This window comes from Melanotaenia boesemani, chromosome 21, assembly GCF_017639745.1.
Source record: "Melanotaenia boesemani isolate fMelBoe1 chromosome 21, fMelBoe1.pri, whole genome shotgun sequence".
NCBI classification, from domain to species: Eukaryota; Metazoa; Chordata; class Actinopteri; order Atheriniformes; family Melanotaeniidae; genus Melanotaenia; species Melanotaenia boesemani.
Genome location: NC_055702.1, coordinates 1,572,298 through 1,591,725, shown reverse-complemented (window position 1 = coordinate 1,591,725; position 19,428 = coordinate 1,572,298). Strand labels below are relative to the sequence as shown.

The following is a 19,428-nucleotide window of genomic DNA, read 5'->3' as shown; positions in this document are numbered from 1 at the left end:
GAGGAGATGGCGGCCTCTGATTGGATGAAAGTAGGTCAGGCCGGCCCACTCATGTGACCCTCATTCCTCTCCAGGCTCAGCGAGTGTGCGCGCGTACGTGTTGGAGAGAAATTATGAGGAAGAGGAGAAAGTGTTAAGCATCATCAATGAATCAGAAAAGATCCAAAAATCTTCATTAAAAGCACATTTTACATAAACATTGATTCTGAATCATCTTCAAACATAAGAGATTGTGATGAATCAACCAGTTTGTGCGTAAATGTGATTTTTAAACTCTTTCTTGCTCAGATCAGGAGTCTGATCAGTTTCATCTTCATGCTCAGAAAAAAATGGAAAGTTTGATGTTTTTAGTTATTTTCATCTTGAAATTTCAACTCAAATAATTTTATTTAACCCAGAAATAAAACTCAGCAGGTTTTCAGGCTTAAATTCGCTGGAAAGGTGCGCGCGCGCGCCCGCGTGTGTGTGCGCTGTGGGCGGAGAGGCGGGTGCCCGGCTCGCTGTTTGACGTCAGCAGTCCTCAGTTCTCACACATGGGATCCGGTCTCGGTCTCGGTCTGTCCGCCTCCTTCTGCAGCCCGCTCAGGCACCGCCGCACGCGCCCGCAGCACGAGCGTTGCGTTTCTGCTCATTTAGCGTCCTGACGCGCTCTCCCTTTGCGCACTTTTCTGTTTATGTAGCGCGTGGAGCGGCACGCACACCGTGTCTCTTCTCTCCGGTGGATCTGCGCTGTTTCCCGATGCAAGGAGGCGTGATGGAGAAGATGTCCCGGCCCCCCATCCCGCTGAACCCGGGCTTCCTGCCCCCGGCCACGCACGGAGTCCTCAAGTCGCTGCTGGAGAACCCGCTGAAGCTGCCGCTGCGTCATGAAGGTGAAGTTGAGAAAAGAAGATTCCCAGATTTCCTGATTCCTGTCTGTGTGTCTTGCTGCTTCCTAATGAGAATAAAACATGACTTGTGAGGAATGTCAGGCATGCAGCTCTGTACATGTCAGGAAGGAAGTTTGTTCCTGGAGGTCAGAGTTTCATCCACCTGCTGACTGCCGGCAGAGAAAAGCTTTAACTTTCTTCTCTTTGTCAGGATGGAAAATTCCCTGGAGAACCCGTCATTCCGCTGTTTTATCAGGAGAGTTTTAGAAAAGTTCTCTGGTCACTTGAAAACCTTCAGGTGTCCTCTTCTGTCCAACCGAACCCCACAAATCCACACTTTTCTCCAAACTAGTGATAGAAAAACTAAATTTGAACTGATTAATCGAACATTTACCTCAAACTGTAGCTAATTGTTTTTTAGTGAATAGTTTTAGTTTAGTTTTCATGTCATTTATTTACCTGCTTAGAAATGTAAAACTTCCTCAGTTTGACTCGGAAGTTCATCCGGATTTTAAATGCGGAATCTGAAGATGATAATAAGGTTAGTTTAGAGAATTAAAACACGTTACTTTTGCTTTTAAAAGGTTTTTCTCCCCTCAGATCTGCCTAAAGATGCCTGATTCTTCACTCGCTGCTAAATCTAACCGTTAAGATGAACTAACTTTCTTCAGCTTCCTCAAATCCTCAGAAAATTTTGGGCCCTTCTGTTTACTGCTGTGGATAAATATGATGGAACAGGTGTTCAGTTTCTGATGGATCCAGATCGAGCTCATTTTCTCAGGTGCCCTGCATGAAAGAAAACAGAATTAATGGAAAGCAATATGAGACACGTGTATGTGGGGGTCAGAGGTCGCTTCATGGAGCTGATAAATGTTCATTATGGTGGAAAACAAGAGTTCAGCTGACTCAGCAGCCTGCTGATTAAAGTCTGTTATGTTGTAGTTTTTATCTGGGACTCCACTAAGTACCGCTGCATGAGTCAGTTCTTATTTATCCCATACGGCTCTTTATGCAGCTCAGCTCATCAGTCTGAAACCAGCTCCTGTCTCTTTAAGGAAGATCCCTGTTTCTGATTGGTCATCTGCTGGAAGCCTGTGGGGGGCAGCACCCAGTTCAGGGCTGCTCTGCCTGCATTACTATGGAAATCTGACAGATGATGTCAGATTTTAGTCATTAAAAATGTTTTTTTCCCAGTTATTTGTCATTCGGATCATATTAAAAAGATCACAGACAGAAAATGAAGAAAATTTTTTTCAGGTTTCTTTGAAGCGAGAAATGTTTTCTCTCTCACTGTTAAGTTGTTTTAAACTACTTTTAAAATTATTTACACCTTTTTTGTACCTTTATGTGCCATAAAGCGTAGACAGAGTAAAAAAAAAAAAAAACTTTTTCAGAGCTCTTAATCCACCCTGACCCAAAGGGATTCCAGTAAAACGATATCATCTCGGCTCACATCCACCATCTTTATAAACCGCTTGCAGGAAGTTTTTGTCAACTTCTGTTGTTCAGTCTACTAAAACCTTGCAGTGGTTCTGTTTCTAAGCTTCTGTAGATCACAAGCTGAAGTTTGAGCTCATTTAAAGGAAGCCAGCCAAGTTTCCCAGTAGAACATCAGAATATTCGGAGTATTAAACCAAAACGTTCTGCAGATTTTTCACACCTGTTGGTTGAATCCTGATTGGCTGAAAATGATGTTGACCAAAATGCAGCTCCATCGTAGATCTTTGTCTTCTTTGATCTCAGTCAGTTAGAAAGTAGAGCAAAGCTAAAGCACCAACAGTTGCAACGGCACAACCAGAGGTAGTTCGGATTTTTTCAAATATCTGTCGTACTGCATCGAGTGGCAGTAAATTCATCCCAGTGTCAGGAAGTTCCTGGAAGTGTATATATCACACCATTAACCGCTCAGTCAGAACAGCTTACCAGTGAACTGAAATGGGATTTATTTGTACTCATATCTTTACTCGGTATCAGCAAGGACTCAGGTGCAAGTACTTGTACTTGGTGTACCTGCTAAAAATTTCACAAGGTGCTTTTCTGGAATCAGTCATTCCGAATGTGAGTCTTCCTGAGAAGTTTTCTTTCTTTAAGGCTCATTTTTTTCTCTCCATGTTCCTCTGTAGCTTTCACCAAGGAGCAGGAGAAGGAGAAGAACCTGGAGGAGGAGCGCAGCGCGCCCCAGTCGGCCTTCTTGGGCCCCACGCTATGGGACAAAACCCTCCCCTATGATGGAGACACGTTCCAGCTGGAGTACATGGACCTGGAGGAGTTCCTGTCTGAGAACGGCATCCCGTCCAGCCCTTCTCATCACCACCATGACCAGCACCAAGCACACGCTCCTCCACGCCAGTCGCCCATCATCGCCCCAGCACCGCACACGCCCGCGCCCTCGGTCATGGACCTCAGCAACCACGCCTCCACCTCCATTCACACCACCATCGTCTCCCCAAACTGCCTGCACAGCAGCCCAGCTAGAGCAGGTAAGTCCCCCCGTCCTTCTTTTGATGCTTATTTATTTATTACTTAAATATCCCTCCATTCAGTACTTAACCCAGTCATTTTACTTCTTATCAGATCTATTAAGAAATACTTTATTCATCTCAGGTGTCCAGCAGCATACAGTGTTTGCCATAATAAAGCCCTCTCATCATACAAAACCACAACGTGACAACAGTAAATAAAATCAGTTCAAATCTACTGTCAGTAGTAATGAAGTGCACATTAACATGGTTTATTGTGAGTCTGATGTGGCCGTGATGAAGGACCTCCTGAGCCTCTCTGTCCTACAGCGTATGGAGAGTCGCTCGCTGCGGCTGCTTCTCCGGGCGACCACAGCATCATGCAGGGGGGACTACTGGTCCTGAGGATGGCGTCCATCCTGCTCCTATTACACATCTCCACCAGTCCTCCAACAGACTCCGCCCCCTCCCAATCACTGACACCCTTCCTGACCAATTTGTGGAGCTGTTTCCCCTCTCTGGCCATCATGCAGTTCCCCAGAACACAGCAGCATAAAACACAGCACTGGAGACAACTGTCTGATGTTTCTGTATGTGGCATGATGGAGACCTGTAGGCAAGATCTGATGTATCCAGGGTGATGAGAAAAGGGGATACCACAGTTCCCTGGGGGGCTCCAGTGTTGGTGCTCACAGTCTCAGAGATCGAATTCCCCAGTTTGACAAACTGTGGCGCTCCGTCAGTGATGGCAGGCTCCGTGCACAGATTCTCAACTTTGCCTCTCAGGATCTGATGCTGGATAGTAGTGTAGGCAATCATGGATTAAGATCCATGTTGGTTTTGAGATTGATTTATTTTTTTAAAAAAGGAAAAAAAGAATAAGTTAAAATAAAATACCACTCAGTTTCTTTAAGGCGATCCTAAGAATATCCTGGTTAGTACTTAGGTTTATAAAGTAGGGTATCATCAGCAAAACATTAAACAGCAAATTACAGTTAAAAGCAAATTCTGGGTATTAATTTTAATACCTGCTTTTATAGTCTTACCCTCATGGCTAGGTTTCATCAGCTAGAGTAGAAGATGATTTAACAACCCTAGAATAGAGAATATGCACGTGACGTCACCAGAGCTTAGTCCACCATCTTGGGGGAACCTGGCTAGTGTTTCCATCTCCACTTTCAGGTTTCTCACCAGTAAACTTTGTTTAATACATACCAGAGAGAAACATCCTCACCGTGATCAGAATGAAGTTGAGGTGTGTTTCCATCTGTTTCAGTCTCAGATGTCGGTGTTTGCCTGGTGTTGGTGGAACTTCCTACACCTGTCATGAATTTATAAACTATTGATCATTAAACGTTCATGCAGCCATTTTACAAGCAGATGGATGCAGACCTGCAACTCTACAATCTCAGCTGCAACTACACCAACATAGAATAGAATAGAAATACTTTATTAATCCCTTTGGAGAGTCCTCAGGGAAATTTGGGATAGTATATACAGGATAAAATTATATATTTAATCCATCTTTTTTACTTTTTTGCAAAAGTACATGAAATTAGATCTATTACTAGAAAATTAAAAGATAAGAAAACATTGGATCTGATGTCGGTTCCAGTCTGAAAGCTGCAATTTGACCTTGTGTCTGTCAGCGTCGTCGTTCTGTTCAGTAATCAGCTGTGATGATGAACAGGTTAAAAGATTCAGGTGGTTGGATCTCATCCTGGATCGAGCACAGGATCAGAGAGTTTAAGTTCTAAAATCAGACTGGGATACTTTTACTCCTGTTTATTTACCTCCAAGTAAGGAACACCAAGACCAAAACCTCCATCAGTGTCCCGCTGACCACCACTCGTAGAATTTTCATTATTTAACCAAACTAATTTGTTTCTCAGGCTCAAATGATGAAGTAAATTTATCCCGTTGATTATTTAATAGACCATTTTTAATCAGATAACAAAAATCAGCAACTCCAGTGTTTTATATTTGCTGGTTAAACTCAACATTTTCATTGTTTTTCTGCATTTCTGGAACAAAACGCCCAAAATGAGGTGAATTCTGCTGAAAGAAATCCGTCTCCTGGATGATTTCTATAAATTTGTGGTGCAGCGACGAGCTGGTCGGTGTTGTCGGATCTTTGCTGCTTGATCATTTAAAGTTGTGTGTGTTTTTCTTTACATGTCTTCGCCTCCTCTAATCACCTGTTGGTTAGTTTCTCCTCACACAGAAAACTGTTTGCTTTAATCAGCTGAGAACACAAAGTTCATATCGGTAAATCCTCAACCTCGGCGGGGCCAGAACAGGCTGCAGTCCAGTGATAGGTGGTGGGGTTGGAGGGGGGTCAGTGCAAAGATGAGGTGAGCTCAGGAGGCTCAGGTGAAGAGTTCAGGTGTGACCTCACAAGTGAGAAACTATTTGTTTGATTGGTTCACCAAAAGAAACCTGAGCAACACCTCCACAGATGTGCTGGCTTCAGCTGCATGTGTGTGCGCTCCTTTTCCAACATGCGTGTAAAAATGAGAACTTCCTCTTTAACTTTTGAAGTTGAAAAGTCCACAAAAAACAAGCTGTCCTTCCGAAGCATGAAGAAACATGTGACCTGTGTGTGTGTGTGTGTGTGTGTGTGTGTGTGCCCTGCATGAGATCAGAGTTTAAAGAACATAGCGTTCCCTGCAGAAGTAGGCCAGGGGGCGGCACCTGTCACATCCACATGTTTCCAACCGTGTGTTTACATTCATATCAGCTAACAGGCCAGACACACTCAGTCTGAATGTGTGTGTGTTATTCTGGTCAGTTTTCATTTGCCTGAATGAAATCAGTGCGTTAACTGACATCAGGAGCTTAGAAGAGTTTTCCTCTTTTCTTCTGCAGCTCTGAGAGTTTGACAGGAATGTTTGAGATTATCCAGAGCAGTTGACACGTGTTGTCTGACTGGACCAGGACTCTGTTAGGACTCTGGACCAGGACTCTCAGTTAGGACTCTGGACCAGGACTGTATTTGTGGAACAGAGCTGGTTAGAACATTCCCTCCAGCTGAAAAGCTGGATGAAGGATTTGGCTCCCAGATGACAGTAGAAATGAAACAGAAATTAAGCATCAACCATGGAGAATGTGACCAACTTTAACACTAGAAGTCCCAGAGAGGGGTCAATTGACCTTTCTACCTTTACAACCCAGAGATGGGTCGATTGACCAGTAGGATTTTAGCTAAAATCCTGTCTTAAGCTGCGAACAGCTTCTTTTGTTTGTAGACGAGTCAATTACTGGCACACCCCAGGAGGGCGCATACTTAGGGGAGACACTGTAGACTCTTGAAACTGGACTGTCAACTTTTGCCCAAAGCTTGGCTTGAGACACTGCTTGGTCCCCTGAGTATGAGATTGGAGTAGACCTCAAACAGATTCAGAAAGGTTTTCCTGCATTCTAGTATATTTCAAATAATTAAAAATATATTTGATATGATATATGATATATACCTCCTCGACACATTTGTGTGCTTTTAGAAGAAAAAAAAAAAAGATAATCATTGTGGGCCTTCAATAAAAAAGCAAACAATTTAGAATGATATGACAAAATGATGAATTCATATTTTTTTAAAAAATCACTTTAAAAGGTCCAGCTCTCCTCTTTTCATACAAATGAAAAAAATACAAATTTTTCAGAATTTTTTACCAATTTTTCAAACTTTCTAACCCAATGTTCATATGTCCAAAAAGCCCAAGCAATGAACAATTTTGAATATTTAAAATGAACATTTTTTGATTGTGGTGGTACAGGCAGGGTCTGTGAGTAAAATGCCCAGAAGCATTAGTGTCTAAGTCAAGAGGGCATAAATGTCAACATGACAAAGATATAAAAGAACAACTGTGAATTTTTTCCAATGCTTTTTATTTTTGTCATAAAAAAAACAACAAAACAGTTAAAATAATGCAAGTAATGAAACAATTTCACAAATATTTACACAAGGCTACAGTGGCATGCCCTTGTGTGAATGGCTTTTCTGCTCTTTCAGCAGTCCGTCTGTGCTAAGTCCAAACATGCTTGGCACTTCCATGGTATCTCCATCCTGCATTTGCCACATGTGTATTTGTAGCAGTCAACACATCTTACAGTTGCGCAATTGTTCTTGCATCGATGGTTGACCTGACATTTTGCCCTTTTCCCAGGGCTAGGTGTGGGAGGTTGCTGCTGAAGCAGTTGCTCCTTATGTGCCTTCTTCTGACTCACATGAGAGTTGGCCAACTCTTTCGCGAGCTCAACCAGGAAGTCCACTCTTCTCTCCTGCACTCCGGTGCATTCCTTATGAAGAACATGAGCGTTCAGTGCCGCCATGTCGATCATGTTGTAGAACACGGCGACTGGCCATCTCCGTGTTCCTGCACGCACGCTGTACTCCCGCACCATCTGGTCCATCACATCCACACCACACTTTGTGGTGTTGTATTGTGTGACAGTGTTTGGCTTCCTTTTGGTGGTATTCTCAGTCTCAACCACATTGTGCATGCTGCTGAGAAGATAGACAGTCTTTTTCCGTTTCGGCGCATATACTGTGAGTGTTGCACCAGTGGTGGAAAACACTCGAGTGGTGAATTTAGTGTGGTCCTTCAGTCTAGTTGACTGAGGAATTTCCCGGCGAATCTTGTTGACTGTGCCAAGGATGGTGGTTTTCCGGCTAAGCAGTCGTTGCGCAAGGGACAGCGATGTAAAAAAATTGTCTGTTGTTACAGTTCTGCCCTTATCCATGAACGGCTCCATCAGCCTCATCACTACACTCTCAGAGAGTCTCTCTCCACTGGGACGACTGGGGTCCTTGCCAAGATATGGCAGGATATTGCAAATGTACTTTGATTTCAAGTCACAAGCCAGCCAAAACTTAATGCCAAATTTGTCCGGTTTTGTTGCAATGTACTGCAGAAAACTGCAGCGAGTCTGTTCATCAATAGTGATGTGTCGACCAGGGTTATAAGATCTGATGCAGTTATTGACAAAAGATTCCCACAGATTAGAAATTGCAGCAAACTTATTTGTCTCCACTCGCTCACTGCGTGTGAACATGTTATCAAAGCGTAGGTGTTGCATGATGTTTTGGAAGCGCTTTCGGGCCATAGTAGCAATGATTCGTGGGTTTCCCAGCTCTGCTGACCAATTGTCACGTAGTGATGGAACTTTCTTCACCCCCCGCAAGATAATAATTGCAATAAATGCCATTAGTTCTGGGAGGTTCATGAACCAATCTGCCTGCTCCTTTTGCCGTGCATGCTGAATGGTCCATTCTTGAATGCTACGAAGCATTTCAAGTGTTATAAAACAGAAGAAGCTTTGAAGACGAGTCCGGATACTTCTTCTGGCCTTAGCAGTTGGCTCTCCATCTGTGCCGTATGGTTCTATTGGGGTGAAATTGAGACATGTCCCCAGCTGTTCTTCATGCCACACTGTGCCATCTTTAGCCATCTCTGTCCTCTCACTTCCCAACCGAGCCCTCTTTTCTGGCAGTGGAGCAGTCTCATCATCTGCAAGGTAAACAATTTCACAATTTCAGAGGACGAAAATAGGATGTTTTGGAAATAAGATTAAAAAAATCCTTTATTTGTACCAAAATGGAGAAATTCCAGTGTTGCAACTCACAGTACAGGACAAAGCAGAAAGAAAGAAATTTGTCATACAAAAAAGTTCAATAATAGTTTCAAATCTTACCTGAAGACTGCTCAGAGTCAGAGTCCGAATCCAGCTGAATTTGTATCTCTTCTCCATCTGAGTCACAAGGGTTTGTATCGCTGAGGATCAGGTCCAATGCCTGCTGAGTTGTAAGCCGCCTCTGCATTTTGCTTCCTTCTATTTGTTCGAGGTGAAGCTAGCTACTATTTATCCCCCTCAGCCCACCATCCCCCACTGCCACAGAATTTACCAGACGTTTCAAGGTAACAAGGAGGGGCTGGATGCAATGGGTGCATTCCTCAGGTAATGGCTGCATTTACAAATGAAGAGATGCTAATTTTTGCCAGCAGAGTCGTCAGTTTGGACTAAAGGTCTTTCGACCCTTCTCTGGGACTTTAGGGAGACATCAAAATTCCTGGGACTTCTAGTGTTAACAGCTGTTTACTGACGCTTCCTCGCCATCGATCCGAATAACACCTGTAACCATGGTAACTGCTCAAAGATAGAGAGAAAGGCAATATTAAAAATGCTCAGAAGGCGTATACATGTCTAAATTACACTTAAACACTCTAGAAAGACATAAAAAAACTAAACCGGACATCAGGTGTTAGTTTTCCACCAACTGATCACAGGTCAGAAGTTTTTACACGACTGATCCAAAGCGTAGTTTGACTTCAGCAGAAACCTGCTCCAACTAATCTGCTGCTTCGCTGTCTAAATATAGCAGAGTAATCTACTGCATAATCTGGCATATTTGTATTTCCACACGGACCCATGACTGCACAGCCGATAAGGAAGCAGGAAAGTTTCCAGCGTTCCTGAAGGTTCAGCAGCGAGGAGGAAAAACATGCTGCTGCTGAGGTGGGCGGGGTTCCTCCACCTGTTTTCTACAGTTTTTATTTTGAAATGATAACAAACATGTTAGACACACAAACCAACCAGGTAATGCTGGAAATCAAATTTAGCATTTAGGAACATGTATCTGATACCCCGAAACAACCTCTGCTGGAGCAGATCAGCGTGAAGATGGCTGCTAAAAAGTGATAGAAAGTGTTGGGTTTAACCCATGTGCCCTCCTCAAATTACTACCCTCAGATCAGGGCCAAAAATGCCCCCAAAAAACTGTAATAGATCATCAAACATCATTTATTTCTGCTTCTTTTTTCTTAAAACACTTGAACAACTTCAGACCTGCTCAAAACTACCAACATTTCCACCATTTTGAAATCCCAATTTAATTATTAGAACTATTGCATTATTTATTAAATGAAATGTAAAAATCGAATTATTTTTCATACGATTAATATCGGGGGGGGGGGGTCTTTGCTGGTGACATTTTCACACTCGCTATAGCTTGCTTTGTGATTTTTAAGAAAGTTAAGTGGGCATGAATAGTTTCATTGTGTGGACTCGTCTTTTATTACCAGCAAAAGACAAGTTGGTGAGAAATGGGGGCTTGTCCGGGATCCATATATAAAACCCCTTTAGTTCTTTTGGTTGGTGTTTAGTTTGTTGTCAGTGGCCTGATTTTCACTGGTATATAAACTTCGATTGTCACGTGAAACCTTTGGTTAGTGAACTTAGGCATAAAAAAATGACCAAACTGCCTGATAATGATTAACACCGTAACGCCTGGTGTCGCAAGTTTGCATCAAACCACTTCTGGTTCATTTTATTTATTTTTATCTAGTTATTGTCTTTTATTTATTTATGTATTAGCTTTTGTTCATTTATGTATTAGTTCTAATCTTTATTTATTGTTATTAATTCTTTATTAGATTGTATTTTTTTCTCTTTTTTTTTCCCTGATTTTCCCTTTATTAATTTTGTTTATTATAAGTAGTAAATAATTCAGGACTTATGCTGTTTACACCTGTATGGCCCCACGTTAATGATCTGATGCTGTGACAGTAAACACACGACCAAGTCAAGTTGAAATGTCTGGAAACTAAATTGTGGTGTAAATGTGTTAAAATCAGGACCATCCAGCTGAAAATGATTCTCTTAAATTGAAAATATGAGACTTTCAGTCACATCAAGAGATGATTCGACTTTTAAAGATGGAAATATTTGGTTCAGAAGCTGCTTGAAGTGATTTTTTGCTCATTTTCCTGCAAACAGTGGCAGCAGGTGGTTGTCTGGTCTCTGTGGGAAACACCAGGAACTATGGGCCAGTTGATTAATACATGCTCACGTTACACACACACGCATGTCAGGGTGTGTGTGTTGGTGTCATGTTTCGAGCAGCATGACATGTCACCTGCACCTGCACATGGAAACCTGCAGAACTCTCCTCCTCACACCTCCACGCGACATCCTCTCCGAGTGGACGGTCGTGTTCCTGCGGCAGGTGAAGCGTGACCGTCCTGAGGTGGGAACGTCTCAGGTGTCGCCTCATGTTCAGGTTTAGCTCTGCAGAACCAGGCGCAGCAGAGACATAGAAAAGGTTCTGCTGTGTTTTAGTCCCACGTCAGAAACTGATGAACACACAGAGGAAACGCAAGCAGACCCTTCCTCTCCGTCACCTTCATCAGCAGCTTTATCACGAAAGCAGAAAACAGGCTCATCTGCTTCTTCCTGTTGGGAAATGTGCTGAATGACATTTCTTATTGAAATTAAAAACAATAAAAACTCTTAAGTTCAATTAAAGCTGTGAAATGAGTAAAGCAACCTTCAACTCTTCATTAACGCTCTTTTGAAGCCGATGCTTATCTGTTCATCTCAGCTCATTTCTGCCTGGTCTTCCAGTTCTAGCTAGAAATCTCCACAGCTAGACTGTTTTATCATCACAGTCCCTATTCCTGCTCCATCCTCCTCACCGTGTGAATGTCCGTTACGCTCTGGAATCGCAGTGGATTCTGAACCGATGGCTCCGTCTGGAGTTCCAAATATGTTTACAGAAATTCTTCATTAAACAATCTGTGAGAAAAAAACCTGAAAAGCTCCAGTTTTCTTTTCCATCTTTATTATGTAGCAGCAGGAAAACGTGTTCAACAGAATAAGAGTCTGTAGTTTACGTCTCATTCGTCCTCCAGGTGTGTTTTTCTGCTCGGCCTTGTACCTGCACCTCTTAGCCAATCCCTGTGCAGGGATGCTGCATGCAGTCCAACAGACTCTTGTCTCAGTAAGACAGTCCTGGAATCGAGCTGTAGGCCAGGGCTACTCAGTTCAGGTTTGTCCTGCAGGCTTTCAGTGTTTCCCTGAAGTGTTTTATGTTGATGAACAGACGGTTGAGAATTCAAATTTCTCTCCAAAAAAAAAAAAAAAAGAATCGAAAGAAAACTTCAGGAGAAAACGAGCTGCTCCCGTTGCCCTGAAGACGTTTCTTCATCTTTTCCTTTTAACAGGGTGAAATTTTTCCTGTTAGTCAGAGAGCTGATGTTGACCACACATCTTCTTCCTGGCAGTTTGTCGCCACCTGGTGGCTGCAGCCCGACACTGCAGCTCCGCCATTCGCAGTCAGGTTATTATAACTTCTAAAAAAAAAACGAAAACGAAAGGAATACAAAAAAAATAAAATAAAATAAAATAAAAAATACTGGAACAAAATAAAACAAATTTATTATAAATAAATTAATAACTATAAATAAGGATTGATAAAGAATTTATAATATAGAAATAAGTAAGCGTGAATACAACCAATAAATAAAATAACTAGATATAAAGAAATAAAATAAACAAAGGCCAGAAGTGGACTGATGCCACCAGGTGTATTAAAATCCTGCAGAAATTCATGCTGCAAATTAAAGATTTAAATCTGAATAATTTTTAAAAACGAACAAATTTTAGTGAATCTCCTATGAAATAACAATCAGAAAGATTTTTTATCTGACATTTAATGACATGAAAGAAAAAAAGTAAAAAAAGAGCAAACTGCACCAAAACCAAAAAATATCAAAGAAAAAATTACTGATGATAAAATCATTAAAAATGAAGAAGTAAAGAAATAGCTAAGAACAATTTTAATTATTTATTTAAAAAACATAAATAAAAACGAGGGAAATACGACAGATCAAGAAAAAAGGGAAAATAATTGAAAAAAAGAACAATTAAACAGCAAAAAGAAAGAAGGTGAAAAATACATAAAAGAATTTAAAAACATCAGAAGAAGGAGAAGAAAAGTAAAACCATAAAATGAAACCTCCAATCATTTCTCCTCTTCCTCCTCCTCCAGGCCTTCCAAACTCCAGGAACACTCCCAGCCCCATCGATCCAGACTCCATCCAGGTTCCGGTTGGCTACGAGCCGGACCCAGCAGATCTGGCTCTGTCCAGCGTGCCGGGTCAGGAGATCTTCGATCCACGCAAGCGCAAGTTCTCAGCCGAGGAGCTGAAGCCCCAGCCGATGATCAAGAAAGCTCGAAAGGTCTTCATCCCCGAAGACCTGAAGGTAATTTGATAAAGAATGTTATTAAACTGATGATAGTAGTTCTAGCTTTGTTCTATTTGTCCGTATTCTAGATTCTGTTTGAAGGATTTTCTGTGTTCAACCAGCAACATCGGAGGCGTCCAGAGACACGGTGTTCGGTTAACTGGTCTCTCTGCAGGTCTCAGTGGGACCTGGCTAAACGAAGGTTAATAATAAATAATAACGATGCACCTTTATGGCCACAACTAACAGAATGTCTTTGCATCATGCTCAGCATGATGCAAAGACATTACAGTAATTTCCACTTTAGTCCATCAAAGTAGCTTTAAAAGAAAACTGAAGCTCAAGATAATTTCCACCTTCTAGAATAATCCAATAACATCAAACTTCTCTACAAAAATATACATTTATTGTGTCGACAAACAAAAATACAAGATATTACAACTAAACCACAAAATATGGCAACTTAAACATGCAGCACAAACCTTATAAACAGTAAGTGTAGTAAATAAAATGTTTTAAGCCTCCAGTCATCAGCCGGATGAAGTCGGATCCTTCCGCCTGTCTCTGGGCTCAGCTGACTGGACTTCGCCTCATCAAACATTTTCTTAGGCCTTTCATTCCTTCCTGTGGACATCTTTATCATAATTTTACTGAACGAACTTTGATATGCTTTCATTTTTATTAAAGTCAATCTGAACACCTAAATGCTGGTGATAAAGCCTGGACAACATACAATTACTAAACTCCTGACATCAAACTCAAATTGAAAAATGCTTGTGTACATTTTAAAATCTGGATATCTGACTAGCAACGTTACGCTATGTTCTTTAAAATATCCTAACTCTTTGACTGTTTATGCTGTCGACGTAATTCAAACGGACTCTAAAGGGAAGGAGCTGATATACGGTTCATTACGGTACCGGTACGTACCGCGGATAAACCGTACCGTATGTTACAGACAGCCACACTGAGTCTTTCAGAACCAGATGTGGGCCGGTTCCAGTAGGGATGGAGGGTCTGTCTGCAGTCCAGGTTGCTGTGGATGAGCCGTGGATGTGGTCAGCTGGGTTGTGGCTGCTCATGAGCAGCGGACATCTGCTGGCTGGTGTTGTGGGAATGTGCGTCATGCTCAGCGCAGACACGCGTGTTCAGATTTAACAAGGAGGAAGCTGAATGGTCCAGAAAGGGCCAACCGGGTCACGGAAGGTGCTGCAGAGGTTTGTGAATGTGTGGATTAATCCATCAGCGCTGATCCGTCAACGGTCTCACAGCAGCACGTCGACCTGTCCATCTGCAGCATCTGCGCTCTGATTGGCTGGCTGCAGCCTCAGTAGGAGGGGCCTCCTGTTTAAGAGGATTAAATTGGAGTGACTGAGGCGGCGGCGCTGCTGGTGATCTCACCGCCTGCCGCTGCCAGCTCAGCCTCACAGGATTTGGGTTTTTTATTGTTCACTGAAACGGTGATTTACCTGCAGCTGGAAGACGGAGACGCTCTGACGCTCACACTTTGACTTCTCACACAAACAAAATGCACCAAATTCTGAACGTCTGCCTCCTCTTGCTGGTCGATAAGAAATTAGTCTTTAAAATGACAAGATGAAGTCATATGAGGCATCATTACAACTGTGTTGAGACCAAAGTTGAGATCATTGTGTTGGAATGGCAGATTTTTCCAGCTGGGATTAATAAAGTATAATAAAAATACATAAATAAATAATGGCATCGACAAAATATTGTCATGTTTCAGGAAGGGACTTGAGTCCACCATTTTCAGTTTAGTGCAGACGGGTTTTTGTTTCTGGGACTTTTATCAGTTAGTGTTTCATCTAACTTTGAAGGACCACCGCGGCTGAAAGGGACTTCCTGTGAGGAGCTTCTCAATAACTTCTAGCAAAACATGTCTTCAGGGTTTACTTACCAATGTTGAGATTAATAGGATGAAATCTCAAAGAGGAGTTTCTAATAATTTTGAACCAACATGGCTGCTGACCTGTTGGCTTCAGGCTGTTGCTTTCTGGGAATTTTCGGGGTTCTTGTGTGTAGGATATGTGCACTAAATTTCAGAAAGATCCGTGCTTGCAGGCTCAGGACTGCCACAGTAGGTGGCATTTTTTCCAAATATACAGGAGACCACTAAAATACTAAGATTTAAACATTCTTTGGGGGTTACGTACCGTTTCACGAGTTTAGGGGCATGTCCAGGTTCCACTGATGGTAAGACGGGGCAATAAATAGATTTTATCGATTGATTCGAATTTCAGGTCATGACGATTTGTTTTTATGTAAATCTGGATTTTTTCCTTTTATGGAGCTCAGCTCCTTTGGGCTTCCGTAGTTAACAGATGGCCCGTTCCACGTGTTGCAACCTCACTCCGAACGAATATCGCTAACAGTAACGGTTCCTTTTTAAATGGTGGTGACGCCTCACTGGATCCATGTTTTTGTAATGCAAGAAGCACATTTCCACGAAAAACCTGGAGTTTAACGTTGCTTTTGATATGTTAAATATGTGTTTAAGAAAGAAAAAACATTTATTAGAACTGGAAAGTCAGTTTGGGTTCAGTCCTATTTAGTGAAAACAGTAATGAATGTGACAGATGTAAAAAGTGGGCCAACGAGGTTTGGATCAGGACTTTGGCAGACTGCTTTATTTATTTTTATCAGATATGCCACCCTGTACCTTATGGTTTTGGGAAAGAAGCGGCCCCAGTACGGAGCCGTGAGGTACACCACCAACCAGCCTTTTTCCTTTTTGTGTTTTTTGTGTGATTGTTGAAGAGCAGCTTTGAAGTGATTCCTTCTGTTCTGTTTCCGTCTCCTCTCGAGCAGGATGACAGATACTGGGCCCGGCGCAGGAAGAACAACGTGGCGGCCAAGCGGTCCCGTGATGCTCGGCGGCTCAAGGAGAACCAGATCGCTATCCGAGCCAGCTTCCTGGAGAAGGAGAACTCTGCTCTGAGGCAGGAGGTGGCCGACCTAAGGAAAGAGCTTGGACGCGCCAAGAATGTCCTAGCCAAGTACGAGGCACAACACGGACCGCTGTGAGGACACACCTTTATATCTATGAAAACACACACACACACACCAGCGACCCTCCTCTTACCTCACACTCAGTCTGAACAGCTCGACTGGCAGCAGGTACCTGGTCCGGTCAGCCGCCAGTCAGCTGCTTTCCTGACGAGGGTTTGCTGGTCTCTTACTGTCAGGACTTTTTCTTGGCTTCCCAGCTAACTTTTGTCATCTGTTGCCATGGCAACAGATGTTTTTACCTGCTGCAAGTCGAGCATGTAACAGACACACATGCACACACAGCTGTTACAACATCTCATTGGCCCTTCGAACTTTCCTAACAAACTCAGACACCACCTGGACAGCGGATGTCCCATCTTCGTCCTCCTCTTCTTCATCATCGTCACATCCCAGCACTTTAGAATGACTGACGCTGCGATCTCTGTCACAGACTCCGCCCCTGCAGATGCCCCGCCACTCCTATTGGTCAATCTGCTGTTCATACCTTCTTTTTTATCTGTTTTGACGGGAACTTTTATGCCTTTCTGAGGTCCTCTGATCCATTTGATATTACCAGAATGTGCAGATATATGAAGTAGAAAATAAAATGCACTTACTGCTTTTCCTCATGTATCCCGAAATTTAAAAAAAAAAAGGTTTTATAACCCACCTTGGAATGAATAATTTAAAAATATTTCTTAAAAAATACCCCTAAATATAGAAAACCTACAAATCTCCTGTAAAGCCGCCAGGGAGTGGGACTTTAAAACGTTAAGAAAGTCATAAAGAAATTACAAGTCAGCTTGTTTTTGGGGCCCCCTGGTGGCCGAGGGGCCCCTCAGCAGCTCCAGTTCGGACTGCTCTGATGAAATCCGGCTTGAAGGCCGTGAGGCTGTACTTTTAGCTGAGTATCGTTAAGGTTTCCATCTCAGTGCTTAACAGGAGGATGTTTGTATGTTTGTGATTATTGATGGTGCTCAGGGTAATCAGGATGACCAGCTGGGGTTCATTTTTGCAAGGAGTCCTCCTGCAGCAGAGAAGCTGTGCAGGGGTGAGCTGGTGTTTCTCCTTCATTGGTGCCAGTTCTTCAGGTTCCTCCTCTTGGCTTTGGTTTTCTCAGCTACATTTTTCAACATGTTGAGGACAGAAAGTCGGCCGGTTGGAGGACAGGTTCCCTCTGGTGGACTTCTCCAGCATGCGTACAAACACCACCGCGACATGTTTACTGATAGAAGTTGGGTATTAAAACGTGACAGATGTGCTAATCCTACAGGGGTCACCATTTTTATGGCATGTGAGGCTCTGATGAGGATGCTGTTTTTTTTTGGGGGGGGGGGTTGTAGTGACTTAAAATGTAAAAACTGCCAATAACATAACCTGCAAATAACGTAATTAATTTTTTTTATATTTCCAAATTATAGTTCATTGTCTATATTTTATATAAAAGTTAAGTACCATTATAGTGCTGGGCAAGTTAAAGCAAAGCAGATTTAATTATCACATTTTAGGCACAAGATAATTCAAAGTTCTTTGCGTAAAACAAAAGCATTAGAGCTCAGAGTCTGGATCGGACTGGTGAGATGGTTATGTAGATGTGTGTGTCATCAGCATAACTGTGGTATCATGTTTAGTTGTTTCTATAATGTGAGCGAGTGGCAGCATGTAGATGTTGAACAGCAGTGGATGGAGCCTGGGGGAACCCCACAGGTAACTTTGGTTCGCTCAGATTTGTAGTTACCTATAGACACAAAGTTTTTTAAATAGGACTCAAGTTAATCACAGTCCCAGAAAGTCCGTTTAGCTTCAGTTTCTAACGAGACCTGAATAGTTTTAACAGTTGCTTTGGTAAATGTTTGACATACGTTTTAATTAAATGTTAAAAAAGTGGTAAATTTATTTGATAAAGCAACAAACAACAGAGACACTGACATAAAATAATTTATATATCTAAGACAGTGGTTCACAAACTTTTTCTGTGGGGCCACTTTTCATCAACAACAATCAGTCAGGGCCCCCTGATCCCGCTACCACATGCACCCCGATGCTTACGAAGAAACGTGCCACGAAGTAGTCTTCGGTTTTGTGGCTGCTACTCTGTTTTCTATAGCTAAAACCAGGTCAGTGGCGAAGGAATCGGCTCCTCTGCTGTAGAGTTGAGCGTTTTAAACCTGGAAACTCTGCAAATGACTTTAGGTGAGTTGAGCTTCCCATGACACAGATGCTGTTTTATTAAAACAGCTCTGCTACGTGCGACATAAACAACGTTCGAAGTGGTGGTGTAACTTGTTTAGCTTCATACTGTCAGAATAATCTTCATTACCCACCACTGACCTTTACCTGGTCCAGCCGAGGGCAAGACGTGCATCATCATATTTTCTTTTTTTCTTTTTCCCTGTGGTAGTTAAAACCTCAGTTGTTGATTCATCATCGTTTGCCCATTGGCACAAATTTGTCCACGTTTTGATAGCAGAGCAAAAACTATGATTTTTATTTAGCCGTGCTAATAACTCTGAGCTCCCCAGGGGGCCCGCCCCCCAGTTTGGGAACCAATGATCGAAGCAAATAAATTTAGTTTTAAAAAGATTTTGTACAACAAATAATTCAGGAATTGGCTGTCAGAAGCATAATTACTGTATATATCAGCGGTGAAGAATTATGACATCTTTGCCATTCATTCTACTTTTATTTTAAAGAAATGCGGCTTATTTATCTTTACGCTGTCGGCTGCAGTTATTACCTGTTTTAAAGGATTTCTTTTATTAAATAACCAAAACATTGTTACAAACTCAGAAACCTTATTCTGTTATTGGCTGTTATTACATTGTCGGTTGATAGGATTATCCTTGACTTTCCCAACAGGAAACATTTTCATCTGATTTTACGTTGGTTGGTTTTACGCTGTTGGGAACTTTCCGTCCTGCAGATTTAATGGACATTTGAAGATGTTAATGTTTCGTATCAGGCATCTCAAACGGTTCAGCTCACCGATCACAGACCCGGAACTCTCCACCGTCTGCTTTGCATTCAGCACATTTTCATTCGCGCTGGAACAAGTAAACAGCCTGCAT

At 42.3% G+C, this 19,428-nt stretch overlaps 1 protein-coding gene across 1 annotated transcript; it reads left to right on the top strand.

The window, feature by feature from the left end:
* Positions 1–540: 540 nt before the first annotated feature.
* Positions 541–16,985, top strand: LOC121632168 (hepatic leukemia factor-like). Its single transcript, XM_041973394.1, has 4 exons — positions 541–872; positions 2,993–3,349; positions 13,155–13,369; positions 16,181–16,985. Exons 1-4 carry the CDS (start codon positions 740–742, stop codon positions 16,394–16,396), a joined length of 921 nt encoding a protein of 306 aa, XP_041829328.1. The 5' UTR covers positions 541–739; the 3' UTR covers positions 16,397–16,985.
* Positions 16,986–19,428: the final 2,443 nt, after the last annotated feature.